General features: G+C 47.5%; 1 protein-coding gene across 1 annotated transcript; it reads left to right on the forward strand.

Moving 5' to 3' along the window:
• The first annotated feature begins 513 nt into the window (after positions 1-513).
• Positions 514-20,139, forward strand: DISP2 (dispatched RND transporter family member 2). The gene is made up of 8 exons (XM_036384572.1): positions 514-802; positions 7,969-8,415; positions 10,704-10,733; positions 12,606-12,729; positions 13,515-13,630; positions 13,897-14,015; positions 14,937-15,034; positions 15,776-20,139. Exons 1-8 carry the CDS (start codon positions 732-734, stop codon positions 19,193-19,195), a joined length of 4,425 nt encoding a protein of 1,474 aa, XP_036240465.1. The 5' UTR covers positions 514-731; the 3' UTR covers positions 19,196-20,139.
• The last annotated feature ends 438 nt before the right edge of the window (positions 20,140-20,577 follow it).

Consider the following 20,577-nt stretch of genomic DNA (forward strand, 5'->3'; position numbering starts at 1 on the left):
TCTGTGGGAAGCTATCCCCATGCACAAGGAGACACGTGTGGCTACCACCCAGCTCAGAGCAATGTCATAGTATGGATAGTCAAGGACTGAAGGATCCTGCAAGGAGGTGGACATGCCTGACCTCCTTGTATTCTCCATGCTTTCAACTCAGTTGTTTCAAACCTACCACCTATTTCAAAAGATAATTTACCTATTTAATGCTTCTAAAAGCCAACAATTCAAAACGCTGCCCTGCACCTGCCACACAGAGCCAGGAGCACTTCTGGGAGCATTCCCAGCCCGTGCCAAGCAGGAGCACAACTAACTGCAGGGATGAGGGAATATTTTCGCCCAAAGGATGCCTGGTGCCCCGAGCTCCTGTTCCGCGCCCTTAAGCTCAGCCCCATCCCCGACAGCCAGGCTGGCCCGGGGGTTACAGTTCCCCCCGCAGCTCTCCTGGTGCCGGCGGCTGCGCCCCCGCGCCGGGCCCGCCTCCGCGGCCGCGCAAGCGCCGCGCCGAGCCGGGCAGAGCCCAGCCGGGCAAAGCCGAACCGAGCCGAGCCGCGCCGAGTCGAGTCGAGCTGCGCCGAGCCGAGGCGGGCCAGGTAGAGCGGCGCCGAATCGGGCAGAGCCGCGCCGCGCCGCACCGAGTCGAGCCGAGCCGGGCAGAGCCGGGACGCGCCGGGGCGCTACCGCCACCACCGCTGCGGAGTGTTCAGCACCGCGGGCACGGACAGCGCCCGCCGCCGGCCATGGAGGCCGCGCCCGCCCCGCCGCCCCGGCCCGAGGGGACGCGCCGCGGTCGCGACCCCGCCTCGCCCAGGTAGGAGCTGCGGGATCGCGAGAGGGGCGCAGAGCCGGTACCCCGGCGGGTGGGAACTGCCGCCCTGCCGCCACCACCGGTTCTGTGTGTGGAAGTGGTCGGTGCCACCGGGTTTTTCTGGGACCAGGGCCCCCCGGTCTTGCCGAGGTGTGTCCCATCCTCCCACCGGAGGTGCGGACAGAGTCCCTCGTAGCCTGCCCAGCTGCCCACCCGCGATTCGGGCTCTGGTGACGTGTGCTGCCCAGCCCGGGTCCTGGTTGCTCCTGCCCTGGGGCCAGGACCACCACGCATAGCTATTCATGCCAGGGGGGCTTCCTGGTTTGGCCCCGTGGGCAGGTTTCGATCCTGCAACATGGTGTGCTCTCCCTTCTGCAGCAACGGGAGAGCTATTGTTGGGAAGCTCAGCATGTTTCAGACAGAGCCTTATTGCAATCAGCTGTGGGCAAACATGGGTTTCAGTCCAAAGATCTCCTCCATAAACCCCCACATCCCTCATCCCCCTGTGCCATATGCTCCCTTACCTGGTGTCATAAGCCAGATTAGCAGCCACAATCATCAACATTTTCTGGAAACATCAACAAGCCCATAATCATGGGCAAGGAGCCATCCCATATTCACAAGTACATTGGCATTTGTTAGACCAGGGCAATCTGAAGACCTAAGCTCTTCAGATTCTGCTTGACAGAGCACACCCCGAAGTCAGCAGCACACAAATCCTTTCTGAAAGCCCAAGGGTTCCATTTCTGCCTGGTGCAGGGTATTCACGCTGAGGGAGCCCCACCCGCCCAGGAGCACTGGCAGGGCACTCACTGCTCGTCAGACAGCTCTGATGTCTCCAGCCAGAGGCTGCTGTGCCCGGGGGTCTCAGTCTCCTGCGACTCTCACACAGTCCAGCACTGGTTTAGACCTTGCTCATTCAATGGGGGCAAAGCTGTCACTGGAGCCATTTTCTTTGCTTGTCTGAGTACTCCTTGGCCATTCAGACAAGCAAAGAAAATGGTTCATTTCATTCAGGTCTTGAAATGAACAGTGCAGCCTGCAAGAGGTAAGATACAGAGAGTTAAGCCACCTGACACAGATGCATTTCGAATTTCACCCATGCTGCTCACTCAGTCTTAGCTCTGTGGTCTCCACCTTCTGCCCTAGCCAAGGTGGCTCTTCATCATCAATGCTCACTGCATCAGCAAAAAACCACAGATGTCAGAAAACACCACTTTCCTCCTGGCCTCTTTCAGCCTGGGACACTAAGGTGGGGATTTTCTTTCTTTCCCTTTCCATTTCACTCCTTTTTTTTCCTTCAAAACAAGGCTTAGAAAATATGATTTTTCCCAGTGCAGACAGAGCTGTTCTGGCACTGCAGGCTGGGTGGGAACCTTGAGCCCTCTGTCTCTGGCTCTATCCCAGCACAAACACCTGTACCCACAGCAGCAGCAGCAGCAGCTGCTGCCTGGCTTAAAGGTAAGGCTGTTTGCATGAGTCAATTGAAAGGTTTATAAAACTAAACTTTTCCTGGCAGACTACGTGGGAAGCAGAGTTTTGCAGTCTCATTAATTTTTCATGATGATTTAACATACTCAGGAGTCTCACTAACAAAAAAACTGTAGGTCTTCTCAAGGGTATGCACTATCCTGCTGCTAGACTGAAAAAGCAAAACAAAAGAACTCTGCAGGAATTGTTCAGTGCACAAGGATCTGCTGCAGCCAGAGGAGGAGATGGATTGCTCAGGAGTGCCTGTCTCTCCCTGTCAGGGAGACAGGGAGCTAGATAACGAGGTGACAGTGAAAGGCAATGAACCCTTCCCTAATCCCAGAGAAAGGGCATTCTTATCTCCTTAGAAAATACAAGGAAAAAAGCTCTTTTTCTCAAGAGCTCTACTGCAGTTTTGCTGGTGGTATGTTCAAAGAGAAATTTAAATTCCATTATAAAAGCACATTCTTAAAAAGTCATTTACAGCTCTCCAGGAAAAAGCTATTAGTCTAGATGGAAGCTGACCTATAGCACATGGATTTAATCCAGAAAGAATTCATATTTCTTTTTCATTGGGGAACACTTGCACAGCTGATATGCAAACAAAACTCTGCTAGAGGAAGGAAAAAAAGGGGAAAGAGAAACAAACTAGCTTTTTTTTTTTTTTTTTTCTGAATGAAATTTTGTGGCACTTAATGTCTAATTGAGCAAAGGTTCTTGATGAAAAAGGGCTCTGGGTGTAGGCAAGGTACAGACTTCTGCCATTTTTCTACTTGTTTTTATTCCCCCTTGAGATTCCTCTGGCAACAGGAGAAGTTGTAGTTTGAGTCAGGCATCAGACAGCTCCATTCACTCGGTAGGTGTTTCCCATCTTTCATATGCAAAGTGCTTCTTTCTTGATCCTCTCTTTAGTATGCAAAGGGGGAAATGATCTATTAAAAAAAAAAGCAGCGCTTATAGAAATGGGTTTGGTGACAAGGGTGGAATTAGGCAGAGAAAGGGGCCATTCCTGCAAAAGGCTGAATATTTTTGGCCCATTACCCTCTCAGAACCTCTCCTGCTGCTCTGGCTTAGGGGGGACAGCAAGACCAGGGAGAGCCAAAAACTGGAGTTGCTTAGGAAAAGGAAGGTGATCATATGCTACTATTTCCCTGCCTGCAAAGCTTCCTCCATCCCAGCTCGGCTCTGTGTGCTGCAGAACGAAACCATCCTGAGGAGAATGTGCTGGGAGCAAGAAGCCAACATGGCATGTTTCCAGTAAAGCACCCTGCTAGGGCCGAGTGAGCAGCTAAAGCCTAAAGCCAGGTCCTGCAGCCATTCTCTGTGGGCAGAAGGATGCTGGTCTCTGGAAGAGGGACATAATCCCTGCCAGGGGGGTGGACTGACAGCATACAGCCCTTGGCTCCTGCCACAAACCCTGTATCCCCCCACTGCTCCACATCCCTGCAGACCTGGAATGGCAGAAAACTGTCTCCTTAGAAATCCTGACCTCTTTCCTGTTTCCTTGTGGGAAGAAGTTCCAGTTCTTTTGCTGGGTCCCCCACATAATGTGGGGTGTTTATGCTCTGGTACTCATCTCAGAGAAGCACTGCTGCACTCAGAGTGGCTTGGGCAGGTCCACAAATTGGATTATTATTCTGTCTAGACATCTCAGGGCAAGAGGCAGGGAAGCAAACAGTGAGAGCAAGACAGCTCACTAGTGTGGGTAACAGGAGCAGTTAACCCTAGTCCATCCTTTCCCTTATACCCCTTCTTTTCTCCTTTCCCAGCATCTCTCTGGTTGCATCCAGCTGAGCCTGGAAAAGAAAATGGAGGCTGTCAGCTGCCTCTGTAGGCTTTTCTGCAGCCAAGACACCATTTCTGGCTGTTTAATCCCAAAGACATCAAATATCTGACACAGCCCAGAGTAGGAATGAATCTTAAAAATAGAAGTCTTTGTCAGTGTCAGTGTGGCAAGCAGAGTCCAGTGTGGTGCTCTGCCCTTTTCTCCTCATGCCTGACAGCAAACAGACATCAAAAAATCCCCAGAAACATTTTTCTAACATAGTTCAGGGTCCTGAGGGCCCAAAAAAGTAATAGTGACATGGTTTCAGGCAAAGAAGGAGCAGCCTACGTGTCTGGTACAGACCTCAGCAGACCAAAGGTTAAGCTCACCAGCACTACAGCTAATTGGGAGAGCAGCAAGTGGAGACTCGAACTCTGCCGAGCTGCCTGCAGTGATTATCCAAACCCATCATTATTTGCAAGCTCCAGGTTTCCCTGGAGATTGTGGATAGCCAAGGTCACATCGTCATGGAGTTGGAGAAGGGTGAGCATAAGGGAACTCATATCCAGAGGGTGATTGACAGAGCTGTAATTGTTTAGTCTGAGAAAGAGATAATGGAGAGAAGTCACGAGTGAATGATCCAAACTTGCCAAAGTTATTCCAGAATCTGAAGTCACTGAGCAGGTCAGGGATTGAGTTAGGAAACGACATGTGGGAGAAGAGCAGAACTTGACAGCATTTCACAGGAAAGATGGTAAACAAGGAGAGTGTGATTTTGTGTGAAATATTAGACTCAACGTTACCAACGTATGTGCAGAAAACCCGGAGGCAATCTGCAATATCCAAGAGTTTGGCATCTGCTTTCCCCACCAGGAGGTTTTGTAGCCGAGGGGTTTGTGGAGGAAGAATTTGTCATTGCATGGTCTCCTGCCTCTCCCTGACCACATTCAAAGTGTATTTTGTAAAAGCCCTTTTGTTCTGTCCGGTGTCACGTACTCACCCTCAGATGAGGCAGACTGGCTAATTAAGTCATGAAAAGCCTCTGGTCCCAGATTACTGTGCAGATACAGTAGTTTAAAGGGATAAGAATTTTGCTTTTCCTTTGAAAAAAAAAATCTGAAATATAGTACAGGTGTAGGAACACCAAAACACAAGATGTCAGTGCAGCAGTGTCTTTATGAATTATTATGCACTGTAGAACATCACCTATGTAAAGCGTGCAGCTAGGGAAAACAACAGCATCAAGGTCAAGGAAAAAGAGAACTTAGAGGCAACAAAAAGGGAGTCAGAAAAGGTCTAGACCTTGTCAAAGCATAACACTACCATGACCTCAGCTCTGATGAAAATTCCCTGCAGTACAAAACTACAAACCACAAAGTCACTGGACACATGGGAGGAGTGGGATGATTTACACTTAAAGCTTGAGAGTGTGGCTTAAGGGACCCTCCGGGTCAGCTGTCCCAAACAACCTCTGCCCCTGCAGCTCACCAGCACTGTAGGGGACATGGTGGTTTAGCATCCTCCCCTCAGGCTGCCGCTATAATTAGTAGAGAAGTGCAATGACTAATTGAAGGTGTAATTTTACGTGTTGACTGCCACAGACCCTGATCTTTCCCTGTCTGTCTGCAGCGCTCCTGCCCCGTGCTGCACCTGAATCCCTCCCCAGGCTCTGATGGGGCTGTAAGAACCCCAAACAAGATTTCAGATTGCTTCTCCTGAGCAGCTTTGCTGGCTCTGCATTTGTAATCTCATATATGACAAGTGTGGAATCTCCTGTTGTGAACTACCTTTACACAGAGCTCTAACACAAATCACATGCTTGAAAGGCCAGGTAATCCTGTCACTAATCCACTTGGGACAGGACAGCAAGGACTTCAAGCCTATTGTTGATGTCATTTGACAAGATCTGTGGGTGACTGGGATGTCATTGTCGCAGTTCAGGAGCTTCTGCTTTGCCAGCTGCTCTCTCTCTTGCTGTTTTGAACCAGCTCAGTACCAGTACCTTGATTGCAGCTTAGAGGCAAATGAGCACTGAAACTGGTGGGGACAACCTTATCCAACTTTATCTCACTGAGGTGAGATAAGGTGTGTGCACACACCTGTCTGCTGGTTTTCTGACACCTGCTTCAGCACAGACACCACATCAATTATGGCTTCTGAAGTCAGGACCCAGGAATGTGCTATCTGTGTCTGTAACTGCTGCAGCTTTCATTAAGCTTAGAAACTACATGTAGCATTGGATGGTGGTTAATCAGGCAAGATTTCTCTGTTACTGCTCCCTGGACTAGTACAATGTGCAAGTGAAGCTACGTGTGATGCCTGTGCCGTGAGTGTCCACATTGGCAGTGTTGTAGCTGCTACCACAAACATGAGACTGCTGTAATGATTTTAATGAAATAAGCCCATTTGGTACAATCATGAAATATAGTTTGTCAGTGTTGATAAACTCAGCTGATGTTGGAAAGTACACAGCACAGACTGCCAAGGCCAATATGTCCTGCTTTCTGGAAAAAATAGCAATTTTCAAGCAATACTGAGCTAATAGTATTTTCCAGATTCTTTTGTCTTTAAAAATCTCATGCCAGTTAACTTTGGGTGCAATTCTAGAGACATGTAATCACTAAAATTCTGCCCTTTTCCAAGGCTGTAAGAAAAATATAAAAGATATCCTTTCCCCAGCTTTTTACCTTCATTTTTTCCCACATCACACCAGGTGCCTTAGGCTAAAGTTCATCTCACTGCAGTCTTGTTCCAACACTCATAATTCTTTGATGACTTGAGACATTTTGTGATTCTGGCTGGCCTGAACTGTTTGTCCTTTTCAATCCTGGATGCCAGGCACTGCAGCAAGACACATCATTCAGCTGTAAGAGACCATAGCACGTGCTCTGAACAAGGACCAGAAACTGCTGGTGTTTGCATCTCTTGGGACAGTAATTCCTAAAGCGTTTTTGGGGTTGTAAGGACCTCAGTCTATGGTGTGTGAAGGGGTTTTTGGTGTCACACATACTAAGCAATCCCTCAAAGTATTATTCAAACTTTCTCAAAGCTAGCAAAACCTCTCAGGCTCCATAAATCAAGAACTATAGGAAGGAAATAATGTTTAACATTCCTTGGAGGGAAGAAAGTGTATCCTGCAAAAACCTCATTACTTGGGAACTAGAGTCTGCAAATGTTTTGTCTAAGTAAATTCAGCAGCCAAAGGATAGTCAAGTTTCAAAGGATCTATAGAGATCCCAGTCCATCCCCTTCCTACAGGGTAAGACCAATAAAATTTGTTGCTGTCATCCTTGGGAGATGTGTGTCTAAAAAGTTCCTGAAGAGCCCAGTGGAGCATGCAGGACATGGGAGCCATTAAGGAATGTGCCAGGCTGGAGGCTGAAGGCCCTGTTAGATGTTACAGCCCTCAGGTTCACTGCTCAGCTGTGTCAGTGCCAGGGATGACTCACTCTCCTGCTGACCCAACATGGAACAGTGCCAGTCCTCCTGCAGAGCAATCACACTAATTAATCCTCCCAAGGAGTGCAGATAATTGAGTGGCTTCTTCATATGCAGATTCCTTTAATTTCTGTTTGTCCAGACTTCTGTAATTTCTCTGGGTCCTCAGTTAAGATGCTCCTGGCACAGTGAAATATCCCAGAGAATTTTTGGGTGGGATATTACCCAATTTTTCAAACTTTTGAAGCAACACACACAAAGGATGGATTACAGAATTCTCCATCGCTTGGGATCCCTGAATGAGTCATGGATGTCTTTATAAAAAGCATAATCCAGTTCAGCCCTTAGGCAGACTCCTGGTAGAGGATACAGTGGGTGAGGTTTGACATTTGTGTTATGTGGGAGGTCTGTAAGCATCTCCAGTTTTTGAGATGCAACTCCCCAGCGCAGCCTTTCAACCTCTCCCATTTTACCTTTCCCTTCATTTCTCTCATAGGGAAAAACAAAATGCAGGACCTTGCCAGACCTGCCTTGCCATGCCAGAGATTGGGAATGTTGAGCTCAGCTACAGTGGCACTTCCTGGGAAAAAATCTGCCCAGTCCATCACTGCCCCATTCCTGCATCCCCTGGGCTGGGAGAAGACAACCTGCCCTCCTCCAGCCACACGCTTGGGCCAGTCTCCACCCAGTCCAATGGCCAGGTGCCAGCCAGCTGCCAGGACTCACAGCAGCACCACCTGTACCACCCCTGCAGCCAGGAGGAGTCCCGAGGCAGCTACAGCCTGCCCTCGCTCCCTGGGCATGGCGAGAGGCCCGTGCTGTGTTCCCACCTCTCCAGTGGTGATCTTGTGCCAGCCTCCCACCCCGAGGCCTCGGAAACGCCCTGGAAGCAGTGGTCCCCCGGGCAGCGGCGGCCGGTGCAACATCACGTTGTCACAGTCAGGTAAGAGGCACAGGGAGGGCGGCTCAAGAGAGCATCTTCCAGACTCGGTGGGGGCAAGTGGGAGGGATGAGCAGGGTCTGAGCTGTGATGGATGAAACGTGGGTTTGCTCTTCAGCTTGGGGCAGTAGCTGCTCCAAAACACACGGAAGGATCCAGTTGGCTCTCCACCTCTGTGTGGGCGTACAGAGAGCAGCCATTCCCATGCCAGGGAGAGGTGGGATTTCCTTCTCAAGGGAGTGGCTGGCTAAAGCCAAGGTCGCTCAGTCACTCCTAGGTCATGCAGCTGTGAATAGGCCCATCTTCCTTTACCTCTGTATTTGCTCCCTTTGCACTCCAAGCCACCCAGCTGCCAGTCCTTTATCTTGGCAGAGTTCTCAGTGGTGGGAATAGAGTTTGTTCTTTTCCTGCCCTCACAGAAGCTGCTGCCAGTGCTGGGAGGGAGTGGCAGCAGAGGGTAATAAGCACTGGCTACAGCTGAGCAGTGAGACATACAAAAGGAGGGAACATTATTTGGCTTTCCAGGTTGGGCAGCAACCAGTGTATGAATTCTTTGTTGTCCATGACAGAATCCATTTGTATGCAGTGCCTGGGTAACAAGAGCCTGAGCTACAACCTCTGCTCCTTCCAGCCAGCACCATCCTTCCTCCTGAGTGTGCCTTTTAGGGTCCACTCCTGGCACAAGAGATCGTGATCCCTTCACTGCTGTAGCCATAGCCACTGAATCCTGATAAAAGATGGCACAGGATTCCTTTCTTGCCTGTGTACAGCATTGCAGTGTTAGGCACAAAGGCCCTTTAGAGTCTCATTTTCCAGCCATTTACACAGGATTTAATTTGCTTGTGTTTGTGTAGAGGAACTGCAGTCAAAGGAGCCTGAGTCTTTTTTATGAATCGTTTTCCTGGATCCTTTTCCTGGATCTTTTTTCACTCATGTGCTATCAACAAAATTACCAACCACATCCTCTGTAACAGGTTATTTAAGTAGGAAGCACAACTGGACTGTAAATCCCTGGCAGAGTGTGCAGCACCAGCAGTCAGAAAAGTGATAACATAATAATGCCAGAATGAGGTTTTTAATCCAAGCAAATCTGCTTGAAGAGCTATTGTGAGGGAATTAGCACAGGATGGGCAGTGTACTGCTGGAGAGAGACCTCGCTTTGATAATCTGGGGAGGCTTTTGATCTGCTCCTCTCTGTCCCGAATCTACAGAGCATTAGCGTGACGAGCAAAACACAGAATCATTTACTACATGAGCCACCTGGAGTGACTCTGCCATGGGGAGCTCTCCTCCACTGCTTCTCCATTTCTCCCACTCATAACAAGGCTAGGAAGGATGAGCTGCCTCAAGGTTGGCTGCTGCAAGGAGGGGGGACCATCTGCCCAACACAGATATTGGAGTGCAGCAGGACCTTCTCCCAGGCTAAGCAGGAGTGTAGGAGGGTGAGAGGAGGAGGGAGCACTGGCTGGGCAGAGCCTGGCACAGCTGTGGAAGGAGGTGGGAGCAGTTCTCTGGAAGCTGTGACCAAGCCAAGGCCGTGCCAGACTGGGGCATGTTTCAAGGGGACATTTCAGTGCAGAGAGAGCAGAACAAAAGGTCCTGGAGATACCTGACCCAACAAGATGCAGCTTTTCTGCCAGGATGCTGGTGGAAGGCTTGTCCTCAGAGATTCATTAACAAACTTTGGATCCCCCGGGGAAGGCTTCTTTATTCCCCCCCTTAGAGCCCTTCAAGTAGGAGTAACAAATGCTCCTCTGTGAAGAAAATCCAAATCAAATATTTTTAGCAGCTCCACTGGCTTTCTGCTCTTATAGTCTGAAAAGACAGTCCTTGGAGGGACCCAGGAAACAAATGAGTCACCTTTTTGGTGAGCTGAGCTAAAGAGAAAATAAAAACTAACTATAGTTGTTGCTAGCCCAGCTCATGAGACTTGAAAAAGAGGTTTGCTTTGTCAAGAAACTCTTTAGGAAGTGCAGGAAAAGCACTTAAACCAGACAGATTTTAATGAATTTCTATAGGCCTGCATTGCTAATGTCCAGTACTCTCTGGAAGGTTTTCTGAGAGGGACTAAAGGAGTGATTATATGGCTTCCCATCCTGTTTGGTTAAAATGGGAGAGGAAAAAGCTCTATTATTCATTAAACTAATTCACACAGTGACAGAACTGTGTCAGCACTGGCTCACCTTGGTGCTTACAGTGCTGCAAGGGTTAATCTGCTCAGGGATCAGCCCAGCACTGGGCTTCCCAGGAAAATAATAAATTAACACATCTTTTTTCTTTTCTGTCTGCAGACATGACAAAGCTTTCAGGATGCCAAAAAGGTATGTTTAACAGCAAAAGCTTCTTGTCCTTGTACCCTGTGATCAGTGCTCTCCTGTCCTGCTATTAGGAGAAGCAGAGTGCTACTGCTGGTGACATCCCAGCAGGGCTGGCTCCAGAGGCGAGGTCAGCGCTCCTGGGGCTTTCCACTCCTTGGAAAAATCTCCATTTGCTTGTGAGATCAATTTAACCTGCATTAATGAATAGTAACGCTGTCTCAGTAGCTGTTCTTGGGCAGGTGCCTGGCTCTAACCCATACAGTAGCTATATATATATATATATATATATATATATAAAATAATTCTCTATATGTGTGTGTGTGTGTGTGTGTATAGTGTGTGTGTGTATATATATATATATATATGTGTGTGTGTGTGTGTGTGTATGTGTGTGTAAGATTAATCCAGCTTGTCTTATCAGAGGAGCAATAAGAAAAAGAGCCCATCCATGAAATAAACTCATCTTTTCAAAAGACAGAAAATTTTAAATACATTTATCAAAATTAAAAGAATTTGATTGCCTTCTACTTCTGTTTAAAATCTGACTTTTGTAAACTATTGCTTCTGGATGGTTTGGATAAGCACCTTCTGTCATCAGTGACTGCAGCTGATTTTTTTTTTGTGCTTTTTTCTGGTAATTGGACATGGAAATATCCAAAATAGCCTCCAGAAATTAAGTACTCTAATGAGTGAAGAGCAGTTTTGATCATTTTTATAGCAAAGACTTCATCTATGAAAACAAACTTGATAAGGCAATTGTAAATTGAAAAAAAAAAAGGCAAAATAACAAAAAAATCAAAAGTCATGTGAAAAGCTGCTTGAAGTGCTTGTGATGACTTCTAATTATGAAATAGCTGCAGTGGAGTCCCAGGCAAAAGGAGGGAAAGAGCAGGCAAGGAGAAACATTCCATCTCAAATAAAGTTCATAACTATTCCACTTGCCTTCACAAATATTTGTCAGCTATTTTTGAACAAAGAATTTCTTCTATTTCAGAAGTACATCAAAACACAAAAGAACTAGCCTGCCAAACCAGAGCAGGAACCCATTCTGCTATCTTACATCTCAACTGATATTTCCGAGGAAGACAAAAATCTTGACACAGTAAAATTTGCACTGGTAAAAAATGTGGGAGAGTAACTTTCATAGATCATCCTATATGTGAGACAGTTTGTCCCAAAGGAAAAACAGAACTTGGAGAGAAAAATTTATACAAGCTCCTTAAGAACAAAAGTAACTGACAAATAATACTTGGGCCAGAGTAAGCTGCTTCCCTGGAAGGGTTTTGATGTCATCAAAATTTTGTGATACATCATTAAAATTGAATGTATTCTAGTGAATATGTATGAATTTAAAGCAGTGTCTAAATACACTAATTTAGACCAATGACAGTGGGCTTGCTTGGGTCAGTTACCTTCAAAGACTCTTTAGAATTATCCAAAGATTTCTCAGGGTCCAGTTTGGAAATCTGTAGCCTAAACTGTTGCAGCCACCAGCTGACATTGCACAATCTGGGGGAAATTAAGAGGCTCTTTCTAAATGCAATCTTTGAACTTAAATGTTTAAAGCTTCATTTTGCTTGAGGACTCAAGAGTCTGGTTTTTATTATTTCTGATTGAAAAAGCTGGAAAACGCAGAGAGGCAAAATGTAATTACCCGAGTTAATTAGAGCTGCCTGCAAATATCCAGTTAGAGGTGTAATATGTTCATTAATAGCTGCACTAGAGCCTCCAAGCTTCACAGTAAATAACTGTGCAAACCAGAGAGCCTGATTTTTTCCTTCCAGTTACTCACAGCTCATTGGCTCAACAGCAGGTTTTGTGCTCAGAGCAGAAGCATCTTACCAGCTGCATTTTCTCTCCTCCTGCTGTGTGCAGTTACTCGCAGCTGATGGCGGAGTGGCCGCTGGCCGTGCTGGTGCTGTGCTCCGTGGCGGCGGCGATCTGCACTGCGGCTGGGCTGCTGCTTGGGAACCTGCCTGACTTTTCAGAGCCCCTAATGGTAAGTGCCTACAGCTCAGGGATCAACAGGAATGTAAGGAAAATCCACGCCCAACCAGTGATATCAATCATCCCTTCAAGATGAGCAGAATGTGCCAGTCCTGCACAGCTGCCCCTGACACACAGGGAGAACACAGCCCGTGCTCATCCCTGAGCCACGCTGTGCACTCCCACCAGTGCCCTCACTCCAGTGTGGAGACAATGCCAACACAAACTGGGATTGCTCCCTTTGCTCCCTTTCCAAGGCTGGAAGGCTGGGATTGCCCACAGTGAATAGCTAGGCTTGGCAGAGACCGGATATAGGAGCTGGCTTTGGCTCCTACAGTCTGTGCATGAGGCTTTTGGAGAGCATGCCCTGTTCTGAGCACTATGCACATGGAATGTTTTCCATGAGGAATGCCACATTCCCTAAAATCATCCCTGCCTCTGGCTCATGGAGGAATCTTGAGAAAATAAGAATACACTAGAGTTTGTCCACAAAAAGGAGAATTGGTGCCATTTCTGTAAGGGACTACTACACTTAAAAAGGAGGAGAAATTCTTAGGAGATCAGGGAGAGATAATTGCAGCCATTGTTGACAGGAAGGGAAAGAGAAGGGGAAAGGGAAAGGGAAAGGGAAAGGGAAAATGTTCATATTTTTTCTCTTATCTCTGGGATGCAGTATTTCCAGGGAAAGTTCAATTTTTGTATGTCTCCAAGATGCAGTAATAGTCTCCTACAGTTTCCATGTGCTGGAGGAGGCCTAAGGACAGCTGAGCTGTGACAAAGCCCTTTTCCTTGGTGCAGGGTTTTGAGCCACGGGACACTGACATTGGCAGGAAGCTCATTGTGTGGAGGAATATCGAGAGCCATACAGGCTACAAGAAGACTCTTTCCCTTTCTCCTTATGCCAAGAAGAAAAGGTATTTGAGCTTGGTTTGGGGGATTTGAGGAACATGTTGGTTGTAAAGTCACATATTCAATATTCCAAAATATTATGTGAATTCCATACATCCTATGCTTAAAAGCAACTGAGGCATTGGAGGGTTTGAAGTCCTTGTGTCTGCAATGGATTTAGGCTCCCTATTGCTGTGTCTGGCACCAGAGCCTTGTCAGTGAATGTAACTCCCAGCCAGACACTCTCTTGTTAATAATCACAGTTATTAACAATAATCTGCCCTCTTGCTAGCTATGATGACCTTGGCATTGGCAGAGGACAGAAGGCTGCTCAGGGAGAACAAGCAGCAAGGACACGGAGAATGGTGGAAACCATCTATGGAGCAGATGGATTCTTCTGTGGTCCCCCAGGTGACTGAAATCTTGATGAGGCAGTAAATACTGCACACCCAGAACTCAACTGACAGAACTGTCAGCGTTCAGGACACAGGGAATACTCTGAATTTGCTCTAAGCAAGCAGTGTGTGCAATTCCTCCTCTGAGAGCTCTGACAGTGCCCTCCCAGCACTTCATACGTCAGCGGTCACAAAAGGCTGGTTCAGAAATTCTGAAGAGTTATTTCTCCTTCTTAACTCTTTGCCATATTTCTTGTTTTCCCTTTAGAAATATACTTTGCAAGCACACATTAAAGGACCAATGTTTTCACCATTTACCCATATCAAAAGTGAATACTCTGAAAAAACAGCACATGCCCCGCTTGCTGTCTGCTCCCTCCCCTTGTCTGCTCCCTCTCCCTCTCTGTTCCTTCCTTCTTTTCTTCTTGAAAAATGTACATAGCAGTAAAACCTGGAGACAAAACCAGAAAACTCCAACAGCCCCCAGATTTGTCCCAAAATGGGCACTAGTAAGTAGAAAGAAGAACAGCATTAAGATATTTTTGTTCTGTTCCCTGCCTTCTATCTACCTCTGGATACAAGTCACACACCAAACCCACAGGTCCTTGGGGGTTTTTGGCTGAGCTCAAGCTCCTCCTTTGTTCCAGGGATGGATGCAGAACCAGATGCCAGCAGTCACTAAAGGCAAGCTGACATTTGATTTTGAAAATGCCCTGATGCTGCTGACCTATTTCAAGGGGCAGGGGTGAGGTCACACAAGGCACATGCTCACTAATGTCTTGTGTCCGGCTTCCCTCCAGGGAGCCCTCCAGAGCAGTCCTACAGACAGAGATATATATTTATTTTTTCTGTGAAGACAGACTCTACTTCAAACAGCCTGGCTGATTCATCTTCATTACCTCATTTTATGATTTTTTTTCCTTCTTCTTTATTTCAGAAAAGAGCTATTCCCAGCTGGTATTTATGTCCACAACTGCTGGGAGCTTATGGAACTTGCAAGCAATTCAGTCTATGTGTCAAATGGAACAAGACAAGGTCAGTGATGGCAGGAAGAACACATGTACAGGCTGTCTCTTTTCTGTCTGCTGCAATCTTTGATGTCTTGCTGAGAGGATGCCAGACAAAAAACAGGCTATGCAACAGGTTTCACCTGGAGGATTCCAAAACATTTCACCTACTCGGCAATATGGGGATGATCCCACCTGCCAGTTGCAAATTCAACAAGAATAAATGGAGACTGAACAGGAGCTGGTCCAGAAGCTAAAGGTGTCCATCAGAAGCTGCTGAGGATTTTGGGCAGCAGAACATAATTACAGAAATTGAGCTACCAGCTTGGAGACTGGTTGCAAGTTTTGTAAGTGGAAAGTTTAATTGGATGAGCTGTATTTGCTATAGGAGCCAAAATTTCAAATCTGCAGTTATAAAATATAAATAATGGACAGGGTTTAATTTTTGCAAAAGGCTACCAACTTTCCAAAACTTTGGTGTTTGGGATTTATCCCTGGGAGGATGGCCAGGGATCGGTGGTACACCTTGCATAAAGAGGAAAGAGGGAAAAGAGGAGAGGAGAGGAGAGGAGAGGAGAGGAGAGGAGAGGAGAGGAGAGGAGAGGAGAGGAGAGGAGAGGAGAGGACAGGACAGGACAGGACAGGACAGGACAGGACAGGACAGGACAGACAGGACAGGACAGGACAGGACAGGAGAATTACTGCAGTGAGTAAGGAACACTGAGGCTGCAAGAGAAGGTCTGACCTGATGCCCCCTCGTGTTTTTCAGATACGCTCCCACGTGCATTTTAGAGACCTCTGCCAGCGCACTGAAGCCAATGAATGCTGCCCGAGCTGGTCCCTGGGGAACTACATTGCTGTCCTGTACAACAGGTCTTCATGTCTGGAGATAACCCAAGGGGACATCTCCCACACCCTGGCCCTGCTCCGTGCCTGTGCTCCAGACTACCACCGAGGTGTCCTCACTCCCTCCTGCATAGGGCCCGAAGCTGCCAGACAGAAACACTCTCAGTGTGCCCAAGTCCCAGAAAAATGTACCCGCTTCAATGCCATCTACCAGCTGCTTCACTTCCTGGTTGACAGGGACTTTCTCAGTCCCCAGACAATGGAGTACCAAGTGCCCTCTCTGAAATACAGCCTGCTTTTCCTGCCTACAAGAAAAGGTGCATCTATGATGGGGATCTACTTAGACAACCTTGAAACCTGGGATCTGTTTGATAACTACACATCTATCACTGGAATGGACCTGGGCCTTAAACAGAAACTATTCCAGCACTACCTTTTACTCGATACTAAGTATCCAGTCCTGGCAATATTAGCTATTTTTCTAAGCATTTCTTTTTATTTACGCTCAGTGTTTATTACCCTGATGGTCTTGCTCGCTGTTGTCAGTTCTTTGATGATCTCCTACTTCTTGTACAAGGTGGCCTTCAGATTCACCTATTTCCCTTTTGTAAACCTGACAGCAGTCATCATTCTCAGCAGCATTTGTGCCAACCATACTTTTGTCTTCTTCGACCTGTGGAACCTCAGCAAGAGCCAGAACCCTTCCGCCGGGCTTGCTCAGTGGGTGAGTCAAACCATGCACCATTTTGCCTATCTCATGCTGGCCTCGTGCTTCACAACTGGTGCTGCCTTCTACGCCAGCTACATCAGCAACATCACAGCCATCCGCTGCTTCGCTGTCTACATGGGCACCTCGGTGCTGGTGAACCTGGTTTTCATGATGACCTGGCTGCCCTCTTCGGCCGTGCTCTACGAGCGCTACATCGCAACGACCTGCGTTTACAAGCCAGAAGCCTACTGGAACAACAGCAGCCACAAGAGAGTGGCTCTCTCTGTCCATTACATCCTCCGGGCTCTCCAGAACACACTGTCTGAAACCTCCAAGCTGCTCTTTGAAAAGCTTCTGCCTTGCGGGGTCATCAAGTTTCGGTACATCTGGATCTGCTGGTTTGCTGCCTTAGCCATAGGAGGTGCCTACATTTCCTGTTCCAACCCCAAACTCAAACTCCCGACTCTGGAGACATCGTCCGTCCAAGTGTTCAGGCTGAGCCATCCCTTTGAGAGGTACGATTCCGAGTACTGCCACCAGTTCATGTTTGAGAGGCTGGAGCACGGAGAAGGGCAGCGTATGCCTGTCACCGTGGTCTGGGGCATTCTGCCTGTGGATAATGGGGACCATTTCAATCCAAAAAGCAATGGCACCTTAGTGACAGACACCACCTTTACCGTCCAAAACCCTGATGCCCAGAAGTGGCTCCTCAAATTCTGCCAAAAAGTGAAGAACAAAACTTTCTATTACCCTGATGCAGAACAGAAATCTACTGTGTGCTTCATGGAGGAGTTCCTCAGGTGGATGAACAGTCGCCAGTGCTCCCAGCGAGACCACAGCTTCAACCTTTGCTGTAACCAGTTCTCCTTCCCTTACAGAAGTGAAGTCTTCCTGCACTGCATCAAAATGATGCTCCTGGAAGAGGGCAGGGAAGGGGCAGAAACATATGATATGGGCCTCAGGTTTGATGGGGAGGGAAATGTCGCTGCCTTAGTGCTGCAGTTTCAAACTATCTATCATTATACCTTCAACTACAGCAGAGCCAAACAATTCTATGAGGAAATCAGCCTCTGGATAACAGAGGAAATGAAAACTGCCCCTGTGGGGCTTCAGAACGGATGGTTTACCAGTAAACTAGAGCTGTACAACCTCCAGCACAGTCTCAGCACAGAAACCATGGTGGTCATGGGGCTCTCCATAGCCATTTCCTTCGTGGTGCTGCTGCTCACGACCTGGAACGTTCTCCTTAGCGTTTTCTCCGTTACTGCCATTGCAGGCACTGTCCTGGTAACCACTGGCCTCTTGGTCCTCTTGGAGTGGCAGCTCAACGCAGTGGAGTCTCTCTTCATTTCAGCTGCAGTAGGTCTCTCTGTTGACTTCACTGTCAACTACTGCATCTCCTATCACCTGTGCCCCCATTCCGACCGCCTGAGCCGAGTGGCCTTTTCCCTGAAGCAGATGAGTTGTGCCACAGCCATGGCAGCTTCTGCTCTCTTCTCTGCAGGGGTCATTATGCTGCCTGCCACGGTCCTGGCATACAGGAAGCTGGGCATATTCATCATGATGATCAATTGTATCAGCTGTGGGTTTGCCAGCCTCTTCTTCCAGTCGCTCTGCTGCTTCTTCGGCCCGGAGAAGAATTGTGGGCAAATCCTCTGGCCTTGTGCCCACACCATGAAAGACTACTCTGATGACTCCGGGCCAAATGGAAACTTTGCCTGTGGGGGCAGTGAGAAGCAAAACCGGTTGCGGAAGGTCCAGGAGTCCAACACTGCAAACGAGCAATATGAGCTCCAACCCTTGTCCAGGAAACTCAGCGACAGTTTTGACAACAGCACTTCCACAAGCAAGCTGTCCAACCGGCCCTCTGTGCTCTCTGAAGACATACAAGTTGAAGACAACAGATGCCCTCGAGTGGGAACACACCCCTCCCTGGAAAGAGAGAGACAGAGTCTGCAGGACACGCTCGGAGACCAGCAGGTCAGCCTGTGCCAGTGTCCCGCCTTGCAAACTTCCTCTCCTTACAAGCACAGCACCTCAGAAACAGAAATTCACAGGGAGAGACTCTGCCGAGATTGCCGCTGTCAAAAGTATGGTCTGAAAGCATGGGATGGGTCTGCACTGGACCACATCCAGCCAGCTGGCATGAAAGAAGAAGGGCAGCTCAATAAATCCCAGTGCTCCAGTGACACTGCCCAGCAGCAGTCAGATTATACCTCAGACCACAGCCCTCTCCCTGCTGCTGACATCTACAAAATTCACAGATGCCTTTGTTCTCTTGGCAGCTCTTTTGATATGCTCAACATCTCCAGCGAGACGTCAATCAGCGATTTCGAGCAGGGCCTGAAGCTCGCTGAATCAGCCAGTTCCTGTCCCGATGCCTTAGAGCTGTCTGACTCCTACGGTAACGCCGAGCGAGGTTACCTGAACGGGAAGAGAGATACCCTGCGGCTGGACCTGAGGGAGACTGTCTTTGATGTCTCTCCAGCTGCATCACAGCAGAACAGCTCTTCGTGGAAAAATCGGTTTGGATTGGGGAACGAGGGGCCGGTCGTGCTGCCCAACAGCCAGCCAGACATGCCTGATGTCTGGATCAAACGATCCAGTGCACAAAGTTCTGGTTACAACAGCTGAGACCTCGCAGAAAGCAAAGCTGCTGCCAGGGAAAGGGGAAGCCTGAATGTCTTTAGAGCTGTAAATATCAATTTTTTCCTCCCACCTCTCCTAGAGCTGAGACTGAGACTATTTCTTAGTATTTCAGCTGTGTAAAACGTGTGTTTTCACAGGAATCAGCAGATCTGATGCCAGTGAGGATGTGAGAGCCATCATGATGGACTACAAGCCCTTTTGACTTCCAGTGTGTGGTGCCATGTTCACAGCTGTTCACAGGACTTACCGAGTACACCTGGTTTGTCATTTCCTACAAGGTGATTAGGTTTTGTTTGCTTGAGATAAATAATGAAGCCCCCCAGGTATTTAATGACAGAGAAAGAGAGCTCATGTAAAAAAAAAAAAAAAAAAAAATCCCAAAACTGAACTACTGAAAATCTAGGTATCAAGTGAAGTGTGTTGTGAATAATAAAAAATAAAGTATTTAATTTTCTATTTTATGCAAAGTCCAGATCTACAGACCCCAGCAAAATAGCTCAGATATTACAAAAAGTCCTGTCAAGACTTCTGAGTTGACACAGCCTCTTCCTGACTGTGGAGGAGGCTGCAGAATCCAGCCCAAATCTATTTCCAGTAACAACTTCTGCTTGTTTTATCTAAAGGAATTCTAATACTGCCAAAGATTTTCAGTGTGAATTTCCTCCTTGAGGGATTAAGTCCTTGTCCCCCCCAGACTCAGGTGCCTTGTTGTGTCCTCTTTACAGAGTGTTTCCACTCAAGGCATTCCCCTCAAACATGCAACTTTTTAAAATTCACATATCTGGTGAATCTTGAATTTTAGGGTTCTTCCCCTCTCTACCAGAAACAAACAGGAAAACAAACATTTATTTGCCCTTATTTGTTGAAAAATAAAACAGTCTCTCTACAAGTTGACATACAATAAATGCTTATAAGAACCTTTCCTAAAATCTGTGTGATGCTTCATTGTCACCAAGAGCACTGTGCTTATTCATCTTTTAAGTGCCCAATATATTTTCCAAAGGGAAATACACATCTTTAAAATACTTATTCTTCTGACATCCACGAGTTATCCCTGTGCTGTGGGAGACAGACAGCAACTCCCTGATATCCATTAGGGACATGGACTTTTAAAGCTAATACCAGAGTTTGAAACATGTCAAACATGTCAGTTGCGTGGTTCTGTATTTTTCACGTTTCAGTTTTAGGGTTTTATTTTGAGATTGTCATAGTGAATGTTCAGATGGGTATTTAGGCAGCCAAAGCCACCCTCAGGCTGGAACTGCAGCATCCTCCTCCAGGAGCTGCTCGCCTTTGCTATTGGGAGAGATTGCCCATCCATTAAGAAAACTATGTTAGCAAACACTACAAAAAATGTCTTTAAGTCG

Source organism: Molothrus ater, chromosome 6 (genome assembly GCF_012460135.2).
Source record: "Molothrus ater isolate BHLD 08-10-18 breed brown headed cowbird chromosome 6, BPBGC_Mater_1.1, whole genome shotgun sequence".
NCBI lineage: Eukaryota > Metazoa > Chordata > Aves > Passeriformes > Icteridae > Molothrus > Molothrus ater.